The sequence below is a fragment of the Pelodiscus sinensis genome, chromosome 2 (genome assembly GCF_052426305.1).
Source record: "Pelodiscus sinensis isolate ZL-2025 chromosome 2, ASM5242630v1, whole genome shotgun sequence".
Classification (NCBI taxonomy): Eukaryota; Metazoa; Chordata; order Testudines; family Trionychidae; genus Pelodiscus; species Pelodiscus sinensis.
In genome coordinates, this window is record NC_143053.1 from 185,184,941 (window position 1) to 185,199,450 (window position 14,510).

Consider the following 14,510-nt stretch of genomic DNA (forward strand, 5'->3'; position numbering starts at 1 on the left):
ACTTTATTCCAAATTTTGAGGTTGGCTTTAGTGATTTTAAAAATAGTGATTTAAAAAAAAAAAAACAATGAATACCTCACAGAAAGAGAACAGGTTCTATCTAGATAAAGGGCTGGGTTGGAAAATAAGTACAGGTTCAACCTCTCAGATCCAGGGCTCTCTGATTTGGCAACATCTGTGGTCCAATAGGATCATGGATGTTGCTGGACGAAAGAGCCCTAGTGCATGGGCAGCAGCTTCTGGGGAGTCCCAGTCTGGGGATATCTGGCCAGGCTGGCAGTGGAGGGGCCGGACCAGGCAGATCCAACCTGTAGTACTCTTTTAAACTCTACTTTTCTTTTTTCTTTTAAAGTTTTTCTTCCTGCATCCATCACTCAACAAATCCATTACTTCAGAATTTCATAGCCACATCCACTATATCAGGTCTTCCCACCTTTCTTACATACAGTAGGACATGAAATTTAGACTAAACTCTATCACTATCATATGAAAATGTTAATAAGTACAGCATTTAAAAGAGGAGTATTTAATTTCAGTAACATTTAACCATTTATTATTTTAAATCAGTGGTGGGGAGCCTTTTTGGGGGGCTGCTGACCACAAGAAAAGTCAGTCAGTGGGGGACAGTGAGGACTGGAGTGCCAGCGCCAGCTCCCCAATGCTGGGGGGAGGAAGGAGCCCTGAGCCCTGGGGGCCAGATGCAGGCAAGACAGGGACTACGTCAGGCCCCTCGGGCTTAGCTTTCCCCCTCCCCCACTGCTTTAAATGATCAATTATTAAAATTATAATAATTGAACATATATTACAGCAATACTTGTATGCATGCAAAGATACCATAATTAATACTTTCCTTTTTAAATAACCCTGTCTAGGCCGCCAGTCCCAATGCATACCGTTCACTCACCTCTATCCATCTACACCAGTGAGGGGCAATCTAGGTGAGTGAGTGGGCCTCATGAGTAGCCCTCCCTTATCTCAGTGGCATGCAAGATTGTTGTAACTAAGATGATCTCTTGGGATAGGACAGTTTTGCTAATTGGACTTATATACAGGCAGTCCCTGGGTTACATGGATCCAACTTACATCGGATCCCTACTTACAAACGGGGTGAGGCAACCCCGCACTAGCTGCTTCCCCCCAGCAGACCAGGGAGACGCGAAGCTAGCGCTCCCCTCCCCCAGCAGACCAGGGAGACATGGAGCGGCTTTTCTCAGCAGACACCTCAGCTTGAGAATAAAGGACTGAGGGAAGTGAGGTGTGGGAGAATAAAACTGAGCTCTGGAGAAATGTTTGGCTAGAGTTTCCCCGACAATATGTACCAGTTCCGACTTACATACAAATTCGACTTAAGAACAAACCTACAATCCCTATCTTGTACATAACCTAGGGACAGCCTGTACCTAGAATGTGTGAGGGCCACCAATTAAACTGTAGCAGCACTTCAATTGGATGCAGGAGGAGTGCATGGTTCTCACAATATTGTAAGCAATCAGCACACACCTCACTTAATTTGCTCTTGCTTTAAATGTGTGTCACTTTTGTAACACTGACAGGAAAAAAAACGATGTTGATGAAAATCAGGAGAATCTGGCAATTCTGTGCATGGGCAACCGTAAAGAAAATGTCTCATGGGCTGCACATAGAACCCCAATTGGACCCTTGGACTGCAGGTTGCCCACCACTTATCTAGACACCCAAGGATCACCATGTTTCTCAAACAATAGGGTGAGGGGGGGTTGGGTTTTTTTTGCTGTCTTTTTAACTTTTCCTCTCCTTTTCCTCTTCCTCCCATTCTTTCTCTTTTTTATATTCTCTCTTTCCCCCATCTCTATCTTGTCTTTTTAAATTTTCTTTACTTCCTCTTCTGCTCTTTCCTGATTGCTTCCACAGTTCATTTCCTGATTGATTCCTTGCCCTTTTAGTTGCATGCACTTCCTTATTCCTTGTTACTGCTCTGATCTGCATCCACTTGCAGCAGTAGGGAAGGGTCAAATTTGGTGGTGTGAAAAGTATTGTTATTGCTGTGCTAAGCAGGACATTATATAGGGTACGTCTAGACTACATGCCTCTGTCGCCAGAGGCATGTAGATTAGGCTACCCGACAGAGTAAAATGAAGCGCCGATTTAAATAATCGCCGCTTCATTTAAATTTACATGGCTGCCGCTTTGAGCCGACAAACAGCTGATCAGCTGTTTGTCGGCTCAGCGCGATAGTCTGGACGCTCCCCTGCCGACATCAAAGGGAGCTGTCGACAACCCAGGTATGCCTCATCCCAGGAGGCATACCTGGGTTGTCGACAGCTCCCTTTGATGTCGGCAGGGGAGCGTCCAGACTATCGCGCTGAGCCGACAAACAGCTGATCAGCTGTTTGTCGGCTCAAAGCGGCAGCCATGTAAATTTAAATGAAGCGGCGATTATTTAAATCGCCGCTTCATTTTACTCTGTCGGGTAGCCTAATCTACATGCCTCTGGCGACAGAGGCATGTAGTCTAGACGTACCCTATGATTCCTACCTATGCACATATTTTTTCTTCAATGCACATATCTTCCTCCTGGCCTGGCAGAGGGGAGAAACTCCACAAAGACATGGAACAAGGAAGTGACTAAGCACTTTTGGGAAGCAGCAGCAGCTTGGTTGTCCAGAAGCTGCAGGGAAGAGAGATGCATTGGAGGAAACTGCATACAGAGCAGTTGCAGCAGAAGCCAGGGACATTAGTGTATGTCTGTCAGACATGCACACAGAAGAAGGTTGGTGTGAGACTTATGGGGGGAAGCAGAGATCTGACAGGATGCCAGGGATGAAGGATCGCAATCTAACCCACTAAAGGCATGTCTTCACTCACCATGCTGGAAATCAATGTTCTGCTGTTCAATTTAGTGTATCTAGTATAGATCCATAAATTGAATGCTGAAGGCAGCTCCAGGTGGCGCCCTGTACTCCTCACAGTCATGAAGAGTAAGGGAAGCCAACCAGAGCATTTGCTCCCGTCGACCTCCTGCTATGTGGACACCGCCCAGCTCAGCTTAAAGTATGCTACAAAGCTGGAGTTGCATACTTTAAGCTGACTTTCCAGGTCTAGTAGACCTGGCCTAAGTGATTCTGGTCTGGAAACCCCAAAGCTCCTATTTGCTTTGAACAAATCCTGGACAGGGAGAGGGCACTCCAGGAATTAGGCCTGAAAAAACTTCCTCACGAGCTCATAGAAAAATTGCTGTTGATCACTTTGACCTGTAAGTATTTAAGCTACTGTATCCTAGAGTATTTTTAACCTGCATTTTCTTTCCAGGCACTAGTAAAACACCTTTTCAGGGGTTTGAGCAGTTACTATGTGTTTGAGCCAAGTGTTTGAGCAGTTACTATGACCCACCAGAGCTACCGTTTACAAGGCCTACTAAGTTGAAATGGTTTCAGCACTTGCTTTTGAATTGTGGTGCGAAGTGCTGAGTCGCTATAATAATTACAGCACAAACAACACTCTCCCTGAAGCCTATGCACTACTCCACTTCAAAAAATTAAAACTGTTATACTTTTCCCTTCTCCTCTCACTGCTCTGCTTGTTTGCTCAGGAGCTGTGAGAAGAGAAGGTGGAGCAAAGTACAATGAAGATTTTAAAAAAAGAATCCCCCCAAAAAAGGAAGTTACTCTGTGCAGTAACGACTGTTCTTCGACCTGTATCCCCCTGTGGGTGCTCCCCTATTGGTGATAGGTTGTCTTGGAGGCACATAGCAGAGCTTTCAAGCAGTTGTCAGTTGGGCTGCGCATGCACAAAAGGCGCCTCGTGCCGTTTGCACTTTGACGCCTTGTGCACGCAGCCCAACCCCCCCCCCCCCTTCAGTTCCTCGTTTACGCCTAAGTAGCCAAGACTCTCAGCAGAGGGGAGGCTTGGAGGGTCGTGGAGCACCCACAGGGTCACACATCATGAAGAACAGTTGTTACTGCACAGGATGAGATAACTGGAACAAGAAAACCTAACTAGTGAAACACTGAACATGAAACTATGCTAAAAATCTACGTGAGAACAAATGCCTGAGGTGAGAGATGAGCTTACGATTGCCAGATGGTCTCCTAAAAAATACCAGAAAACCTGTATTTTTTTGGCCAAGGGGGGGGAAAAAAAAAAAAAAAGGAATGCGGGATAAGCAGTGGTCACAACCCCATCTCCCAGCTGGGACTCTCAGGCTCAGAGGTGGGGCCACGATCGGCGCTGGGAGCCTGTGATTGCACAGAAACCTTGTGGGGGTGGACTCCCAGAAACTCCTCCCACCCTCGCCAGGCTTCTGCACAATCACAGGCTCCCGGTGCCTGGCGGCCCCACCTGCCATCCTGGGAGTCCCAGCTGGGAGGCGGGGCCGCAATTGCTGCTCTGGGCACTTCAGAAGCCTAGCCGGGGCAGGGAGAGTGGCTGAGAATCCCAGCTACTCCCCGCGCAAAGGCTTCTGAAGCACCCAAGAGCGGCAATTGCGGCCCCGCCTCCCAGCTGGGACTCCCAGGATGGCAGGCGGGGCCACCATCGGCGCTGTGAGTCCCAGCCACTCCCCCCGCCCCCGCCAGGCTTCTGCGCAATCACAGGCTCCTAGCGCCGATCGTGGCCCCGCCTTCCAGCCACTCCCCCGCCCACGCCAGGTTTCTGTCCGGTGCGCAGCCGGAAAAAATCAGAGAATACTGGACATTGCACATGGCCGGTATTCTCTGTTTTTTTTTTTTTTTTTACCAGACAAAGAGCGCGAATACAGGACTGTCCGATAGAATACCGGACACCTGGCAACCCTAGATGAGCTCTGTCTGTAAGTGAGGGCGGTAAGCGAGGAGCTGAAGGGGTTGTCAGGCCACACATGAGGCACCAAAGCGCATGCACGGCCCAACTGACAACTGCTTGAAAAGCTCCAATCTGTGGCTCCAGAACGACCCCATCACCAACAGTGAAACACCCACTGGGACATCACTCAAAGAAGAACCTTTTGCTACTCTACTGTTTGAGCACCCTGAGGATACACAGGTTGAAGAGAGTAGCAAACTAGGGTAAAGAAAGAAGTTTTAGGTTCTACAGATATATTGGGTCGATCCAACGTGTTCTAGAGACTTATTTTCTTAATTTACATTAGTTTGGATGTGAGTTAATGTTACAGTTTAGGTTGAGCAATGAAGTATTAATGTTCAAATGCCATAACAATTTAATGTTACCAGATCATGAAGCTCAGGTTTCAAAGATTTTTTATGGACTTCCAAACACGGACATTGTATACAGATCTTGGTCTTGATCTATTCCCTTTCATCACCTTTAAACTTAATATTATAACAAATATATATATATATATATATATATATATATATATATATATATATATATATATATATATATATGTGATAGTTTCAAATATTTAATTGTAACCAATCTATTCAGCCTACCAATATATTACTTTTATGAATTATTCAAATTTGTGTTAGAAAATATACAGTAGTTATTGACCTGTAAATTATGTTAGAAAAACCTATCTAAATGAGTGGTTGCATCTACTAAAATTAAAAATATACCAGTGGTTGCTGTCAGTGGACTTTAAATTGATGTTTCAGATTTCACATGACCTTGAATCAATACAGTGAGTTAATATTACCCAGTGATTCACTTAGCTAATTCACTGTGAATTTATGTGGTGTTATAAAAAGATGGGTGAATGAATATTTCCACAGGGCAAATCAAATAAGCAATCTGGGACAAGACAAATAATTACAAAATATTAACAAGCTGTGGATATCTATTTTCTGCATTTTGAGCCTGATAGTACATGTGATCATTGACGTACTGTCTTCCTCTTTTGGCATGTTTAAATATAATGGAAACAGTAAAAATTCCATGTATCATTTCAATATCAATGGAACACTCTGAAATGTGCCAGTTAATAGCAACAAAAGTAGTGGTAGCCTGGACTTCCTCAGTAATTTAAGCAAAGCGTAATATTTCCTTTCTTACTAGGATGTCAGAGTGAGCAATTAGCACAGCAAAGAACAAATAATAAAGAAAAATGTACCAAACAAAAGAGAAAGGGAGTCACAGGTGATGATTTAGAGTATACCAATATGAAAATGTTGTCACATTCACATACAAAAGAAACAACTACTAGGAGACATGTAAAGAATGTGAGAACAAATGAGACATTTGCATTTTGGTGTCCACTATCAATATTACGAATGAGAAATTCCTGAATTTTCTTTCAGCAGCTTCTCTCCTCTTTTATCACTAACTAGCAGACATACTCAGCATTGCCCGGGTCTTTCAGTGCAAGGCCTTGGGGATCGTGCGTGTGTGCGTGCACGCGCAGGCGGTTGGGAGGTGTGTGAGAGTGAGGGTTGGGGGTTGAGGAAGTGCTTGGGGAAGAGGTCTTTCCCCCCACAGGTTCCTTCACCCACCAAGGGCCTGTTTTCCACCACCTACCCCAGCCTGCCAGGGGCCTTTTTTCTCTCCCCAGATGCCAAAGGCTTTTTTTTTTTCTTCTCTCAGGTCCCCTCCACTCCCAGTTGCCAGGGGCCTCTGAATTCCACAGTTGGGAGTTATTACCCATTAGTGATGAATGAGGAGAGAAAGGTGGAAAATTAAAGGATTATAAAACTAAATGAAGATAAACATAGTATTATCAAATATTAGATCAACTTTTTTAGGCAGCTCCTGGCTACAGTAACCTTCCATAGTTATAGTCAGAGATGGAATGATTAGATTTCTATTGGTAAATGTCAGTCAACATCAATTTCACTGCATACACACACTCCAACCATTCCCATCAATAATATCAAACTACTTGAGAATTTATTACCATTTGATTTAAGAATATCTTGACATGGGATGTTCACAATTTGTGCTTTAATGGTTATAAACCTAAACGTTTTAAATCTCAAAGCCTACTGTCATTATTGTCTTGTCAATCCATAATTTCCTGCAATTGTGAAAATTTAAATTGATAACTTTTAAAAAATACTTAAAACCCATTCTTTTCTACAAAAGTTAAAATTTAAATTGAAAAAAGAGAGAAATGCTTAAAAATAAAACACTGATGTATGTCAAAATGATAAAAAAATCAAAACTGAATTTGGTCAAGCATACTTATAGTTTGGGTCAACTGAGCTACCTCTATGGTGGTTTTAAAATACTGTGAAGAGTTCACTAAAAATTTCACTGATACCAGTAATAAGAATCTACTTATGATCTACAATAGTGATATGTTTATTGCTTGACTTACCTTATATTATAAAAAATGTTCTGGCAAACTAATGTCATCAGGTAACAAACTTATTTTTCTGATAATTGTCACCAAGTTGTAGGTATCAGGTTTCTTTTAGTTTGGTTTCCCAAATACAACATATAAATATCTAATGACCTCTCTTCCTATTTAGCTCTCCTTTACTACTGTGATAACATGCCTTTCTGAGCAATAGCCCACAGCATTTATGAAATATGCAGTTTTCCTCAATCCATGATATTCTACAAGATATAGATAGCACTATATGTCTCACACGGTCAGAAAAGAACTAAAGCCTGCAAAGAAAATAACTGAAAAAAGAGACAGACAATGGTGTTAGATGAAAGGGGAAATTAAAAGCTATTTTAGAATTATGGGCAGATCTAATTTTTTGTATCATATTTGTTTTTATGTCACATAATTTACAATGAGCTAATTATAGAACTGAAACAATGAGAAGTAAATCTCACCTTTTCTTTCCTAGATAAGAAAATTAGCTTTTACTTTTTTTGATTCCACTATTTCAGTTCTTGCCTTTTCCCCTAATCCGGTGGTAAAAAAATTATTTGGGGGTTCACTCTCATTACCACAGAATCTGCAAGCATAACTGTAATCGATTTGAATTTAACAATGAAATTAAGCTGCTGCTTCTTGTTTAATGTAAAGTAGATCAGAAAAGTATATCCAATATAGCAAAGGTTTTCTTTGTTGCCCACTAATGTTAATGAATCTCATAGCCCTTTAAGACTAACAATGGAAGTAAACTTCAGTTTGCGGTATACTGCAAGTGGAACTTGCTGAGTACTGAATCACATTTCACTACAGCAATACGGGAACAGGTTGATTACATGGGTATGACACAGATGAATGTAATTAATTATTTTTTATTTGGGGGATTTTCTTTCTGCAAAGAAGGCAACCAAAGTAAAATTAATCATCTAGGAGTTCTAAGCTGTTTTCTTCACCAGAAAAAGCATTTGAGAATGCACCAGAGAATGGCCTTCTTGTACATTGCCTCAAAGTGGTCCCCTGGACTTGTTTTCAGGGCTTGCAATTGTTCTTTCTATAAGACAGAGATAAATTAGAATAGGACTGGGACAAACTGATAAATATCCCTCTGCAAATAAAATTCACTTTTTAGAGTGTCTCCAGGACTCTAGTGGAGCAAAGGAGACCTCTGCCTGATATTTATTAAATCATTATAACAATAGGTCTCTTTGGTAATGGTTGATTTGTCAGGGAAAAAATGGAAGAGAAAATGGTCCAATTCCGTGTTAAAGCTCCACAGTTACATTCTAGATTCAAAACAGGATTAGACACTTACATGAATAATAAAAACATCCATATTCACAATAGCTAGGATTATCTATGTATTTATTAGTTAATGTATTTAAAATAAGGGCCATAAACTCTCCTGATTCAGGGCATAAGCCAACCACTAATTGACAGGGAAATGAAGAAACTGTCCAAATGAGTAAATTATTCTGTAACTGTCCTCTATAGGATTTCTAAGTATCTGGAACTGAAAACTTTCAGAAAGTGAAACTAAATAAGTTGGCTCACTGGCATGATTGGGTCTGGCAAACCCTATGCTGATTGATGTGAGTAAGCAAGCACTAAGAGATGTCCTATTTCTTTTCAGGAAATTTTGGTGTCTGTCTATGCTTGGGGAGGAAAAGATTTATTCTTATCATGTACTGTCTCACAAGTGGTAAAATCCTACCAAAGATAAAGCAGTTGTAGTTTATACACATTTGTAGGCTGAAGTAAATCCCAGGCTCCCCCTACTGTTAACTTCAATTTGCTAACATATATGAAAACTACAAACTGCATTGTAGTCACTAGAATTTTGCTTTATTCCCCATGCGTCAGCTATCATATTTTTCCTTAATAAAAACAAAGTCTTTGTCTTGCAAATCAGAGATGGTCTGAAGGGGCAATTAATATGATATCATCTCACAGTCAACAATGAAAATGTCAAAGAGCTCAGACTTATTTCTAAGTCAAACTTATTGTCCTTAAGTAGAGAAAAATCTGATTGCTCTAGGTATAGCTTATCTTCTGGAAAAAGTCAACCTTTCTGTAGATAGGCTGAGAAGAAAGTGTTCCTACAGGACTGAATTGTCTCTCCCACAGTTTTTCAGAGCTTGATAAGCAGGATGGATATTCCTAACATGGAGAAGACTCCAATAAATTTCGAACTCTCCCAGTTATTCTGGATAGTCCTGTCCTTAAACTTAGCAGGCAAATGTCTTCTTAAACTCATGATATTAAGCCCTGCTGTATGCTTTCCCATCTCTCTTTCCCAGAGTGCTAACAATAAATCAGCTTTGTAGGGGTAAAGAGTTAACCTATAGCTAGGGTTGCCAGGTGTCCGGTATTGACCCGGACAGTCCGGTATTTTCAGCTCCTGTCTGGTAAAAAAAATTCAGAAAATACCGGACACTTAAAATGTCCGGTATTTTCTGATTTTTTCCCAGCCAGCAGCCAAAAATACCAGACTGTCTGGGTCAATATCGGACACCTGGCAACCCTACGACACAATCAGGTCCAGCCCCCCACACGCCTCTTACCTGGTTCTGCAGGAGAGCTGTCTGGCCCAGAGCAGGGAGGGAGGCAAGATGGCCACCAGCTGCTGGCAGCCTGTTAGGAGAGGCAGAGCCCAGCCCCTCGTATTCTTAAAGGGGCCATGCTGTTTTTTTAATTTTTAAATTTTTTTTGCTTAATAACTCTCTGGGTCCTTTTTTTTTTTTTTTTGGCTCAACAACTTTGGTCTCCCCCCTCCTTTTTTCAACAAAATGTTTCCCCTGGTTTTTGTTTGGGGGGGGGGGGAGGTGTTCGGTATTTTTGGTTAAACCATCTGGCAATCCTACATGGAGGGTTGCATATGTAGTACAACTATCTGTAGGTAATATGATCTCAGACCGTAGACTCTTAGACTGCAAACTCTTTGGGGCAGGAACTGTCATTTACTGTGTGTTTGTACAGGGCCTAGCAAAATGGAGCCCTCCCCTTGTAAAAATCTATAAATGCTCCTACGACAATAAATCATCACTAAAAACTGTCTCTCAGGAATCAGTTCCTGACTTCTATGTTAAGAACCTGGACCTGATATTTTGTTGTATAAGAGGTTCCCTCCCCTCTATGAGGGCATTTAATATATATATTAAAGAGAACTTTTTACATTCCATAAGCTCTTTTATGTTCCTTTCCTACTCATGGGACTGGAAGTCAAGTCTGCAGCTAGTATAAGCAGTAGGATTGCCAGATGGTTGAAACAAAAATACCGCCCACCCCCCCCACACTCCCCCCAAAAAAAACCACCAAGAAAAAATGTTGTTGAAGGAAAAAAAAGGGGGGGGACCAAAGTTGTTGAGCATAGAATCTGGGACTGGGGGGGAGACAAGTGGCTTCTCAGTTTAAATCTCTGTGGTAGTCAGAGGGATAGGATCACTGCTAGGGGTTACCAGGTAATCATTAAAAAAAAATGGACACGCTTCATGGGGGAGGGGGGAGAGAAGGACCAGCCAGGAGGGGAGCGGTGCTGGCCGGGAAGGGGGGGACCTGGAAACAGCTAATGGGGGGGCAACGGGGCTGGCCGGGGGAGATGGGGGGGCCAATGGGAAGCAGGGCTGGTCATGGGGGGGGGGACGGGGTTGGGCAGAATGTGGCTGGCCGCGGGATATCGGGGAAGGGGGGACCGGCTGGGAGGAGGCAGGGCTGTCCGGGAGGAAGGGGGGCGGGAAGCAGAGCTGGCAGGTTCGGGGGCCGTGGCGCTGGCCGGGGGAGATAAGGAAGAGGAACGGGCCAGTGGGAAGCAGAGCTTGGGGGGGGGGGGGGTCGGAGGCCACGGGGCTGGCCGGGAGGAAGGGGGAGCGGGAAGCAGAGCTGGCGGTGGGGGGAGGGGGAGTGCAGCGGTGCTGGCTGGGGGAGATCAGGAAGAGGGACGGGTCGGCGGGAAACAGAGCTGGGGGGCAGTGCAGGGGGGCTGGCTGGGGAAGATCAGGAGGGGAAGTGGGGGAGAACTGGCCGGCTGGGAAGAGAGGGGGGTGAGCAAATCGGCCAGCCTCAGCAGGAGTACTAGGAGTACTGAAATCTGCAAAGAGTCTGCTATCCTTCAATAAAGACCTGAAATTATTTAAAGTTGTCAGCTAATGATAGTAGAGGAGGCATAATGATTTCATCTGGAGATGTGGAAAAGATATTAGTGGGGCAATTTTTTTTAATCCATTCTCATTTCCTACTCCTCAAAAGTTTCCCCCTCTGGATCAAAAGCACCTTAAAGAGAGAGACTGGTGGTGGTGGTGGGAGGGGGGGGGGAGGGACTTCTCCTGGCGAGAAACACTTGGGGTCCTGGAGAACTGCTACCCAGGGGTCCAAATATGAACAAGAAGGTGATGAATATGGCAAAGGTGAAGGCTGCCAATGATGTTCACACCAGCAGAATGGAGCATCTTTCTCACAGAGGTATTCTAATTCTCTGAAGATTTCAGTAAAGAAGGTTTCCTGATAATTGAAGGCAGAACTCTGGATGGAAATGTGGGAAACTGATGAGTGATCCCTATCATCTTTCTCCTCCTCATCACTTGGTAGAAGTGGATGACTCAAAGACATATGCAAAGACTTCATTAGTATCATGAAAACATACAGGGATTGAGAAGTCCTCATTGACTAGGAAAAGGTTGGTGCCAAATAGAGAGATTATGATGTTTCTGTTACCTTCAGATGTTGGGAAAATCAAAACTCTTATAGCACTGGAACAATTGACAGCACCAATGATGCAGGCTGAGTATAAGTAACTGTGGCAGAGGGAGCTAATGGTACCAAAGCTCTTATGTGTGTTGGTGAACAGACAATAAGTGATGGATTGGTCATCTGTGGTGCCAAAGCAGTGGGTACCAAAGGTGCAGTAGACATTCTTGATAGGAATTTTAAAGAGCTGGTCATCTTCCTGGTGCTTTAATTGCCAGATAATACCAATCATCTAGAGTCAAAAAGCTTAACGTTTTGGGGCTTACTGGTTCCCCACAGTACCTAAGGAACCTCAGGGATAGCAAGTCAGAGATTGATAGGTGTTGAAGCAGGCATCTGTAATACAGATTTTCTATCTAGAGTGTTTGAAGACTGCTTTCTAGAGTTTTTTTTTCTACAGGGTTTTTTTTCCAGTGCTCTAGGGGGGCACTGTGCCAAGGAGGTCAAAGCACTTGACTTGCTTAGAGCCCATTATACAGGGGGTACCTCAGCCAAGTTCAGAGGCCAGTTTGAGTGAACTCTTCATCATAAGGAAAGGTAGCTTAAGTTTCCTGTTCTTTCTGCCTCTCAGTTTTAGTGGCAAGCAGCAATTACACTTTTGGGGAACATATGAGTCCCCAAAGCAATGCACACACTGGGAGTGCCTCTCACTACCTGAGAAAAGCCTCTTGACATAAAAAAGGCATAATTTAAAAATGGGAGAACAAGCATGCCTTCTCAATATTTATGTTCCCCTATAGAGATAAAAATAGGTGAAAGGACTTTTTTAATTTATAGAATTATTATGATTAACTCAGCTGCTAAGATGCTGCTGAGACTCTGACTGAGACAAATGCAGTTGAGAAGAAACAGAGTGGTTTGCCCACATAGCTCTCTATGGCCATGGTCAGGGCAAAAGCCTGCATGAGGTGCATGTGTGGGCCAAACAGACACTACTACCAAAAATCACAGTCTGAGATGCACGTAGAAGGAGGAAAACTATTTTAAGAAGGATGCAAGTCAGTCTCTCTATTCTGACTTCACCAGCACATGGTATTTATTCTTACTGAAACCCAGAATAAAAAGATATCATTGCAAGTGTACTGCTGGTAGAGACTGTAAAATTGTAAACTCTACTGTGGAAAGCCATTATATCAATGAAATTTTTACAATATTTGAAAATAAATAGTGTTAAGGCAAATAAACATCTTTCAGAAAACCAAAATCAAGAAATATTCTTACACACTGACAACTATTAGAATTATAAAAGAGTTATTGTGAGCTTTTCAAAAGCATTCTAACTCTTCTTCCTTTGAAGTCAATAAGAAGTAGGCCAACGTTGAATACTTATGAAATTCCCATCCATAAAATCAAATGGTTCCTGACACTAGCTTAGTTGCAGTCAAAGTTATTAGTACAGGAATGCGAACTGCTTTTTACTCTTCAAGTTTCTTGTTCCTATTTGGGACTGATTCACAACTGGATTTCCAAATGTTACATATGGCTATTTCATATTTATATTTAAGTTAAATAAAGACTAAGGAAAGATAGTTTTTAATATATTGTGACATTTTAAAATATGAATACATGCAAATAGGAAAACTTCTTACTACCTTTCTGAAACCAGCAGAATCTTCTTTACAATAAGTACATGCAAAGTCCTTCGAGCATACCGGGATATGAGAAAAGAACTCTTTATAGATACTACTCTTTTAATGTATGCATTTATCAGAAAATTCTATCTTTTTCATTAGACCATTATGCACATATGCAGTAATTTTACTGGTATGGGACATTATGCTTCAAGTATTTCCTCTGGTTTTTTTGTACTCATAATGAAAAATATACTGTTCTAATTTGCTCAGATTGCAGATACATAAAGTTTAAACTATTATAAAATAAAATAAATATCAGTCATGGCAACCAAACAGAGCAGACTTCTGGCATTTACTGAATGAGTATTTAGGAGAAAATTAATTCTACACACAGAATGATGAAAAAGCACTTAAGTTCCATAACTGTATCCCACAAATTATCTTTACAGTACAACTGGATGTTTAGAACTGATTGTACATTATCTATATTGAAATAGCACTTTCACAGCAAATTTATGTAAAACAGATTAAACACACATTTTCATCCTCTTTACTCACTATATTTACAAAAATGTGATATTTTGTTAAACAGACCAGTGCAGTTTTACAAGGTTTATTTTAAAACTTATTTGTATTTAAAAGCCATTTTAAAGCATTTTTCAATCTAACTTTGATATCTCTGAGATAAGTGCTATAAACAATTGGACGTTCATATATTATATATAGTACGAAAACAGAGATATTTCAAAAGCACCAGCTGCTAATAGGTTATAAATTGTTCGCTATATTCACATATTCTCTTTTATACATATAATTTGCACAGACATAATCAGATTCAAGTGATACTGAACTACTTCTATCAGTAATTATAAGCCCCCAATTACAACAATCAAAACAACTTTTTCAGTAAAGATTGCATCTAGCAAGTACAATACAACTCTCATTTAAGATAG

General features: G+C 41.8%; 1 protein-coding gene across 4 annotated transcripts in view; it reads right to left on the minus strand.

Annotated features, from left to right (window-relative positions):
- ANO10 (anoctamin 10) overlaps positions 1-14,510 on the minus strand; it is a 206,028-nt gene that overhangs the window by 21,491 nt on the left and 170,027 nt on the right. The window contains exon 14 of one of the 4 annotated variants that reach the window (XM_075921960.2): positions 9,150-9,400. The exons of 2 other annotated variants lie outside the window; for them this stretch is intronic. In XM_075921960.2, coding sequence (XP_075778075.2) covers positions 9,275-9,400 — 126 coding nt within the window. In that variant the 3' untranslated portion in view covers positions 9,150-9,274. Of the gene's footprint in view, positions 1-9,149; positions 9,401-14,510 lie in introns of those variants that run through there. One more of the 4 variants, XM_075921962.2, reaches the window with a different exon arrangement.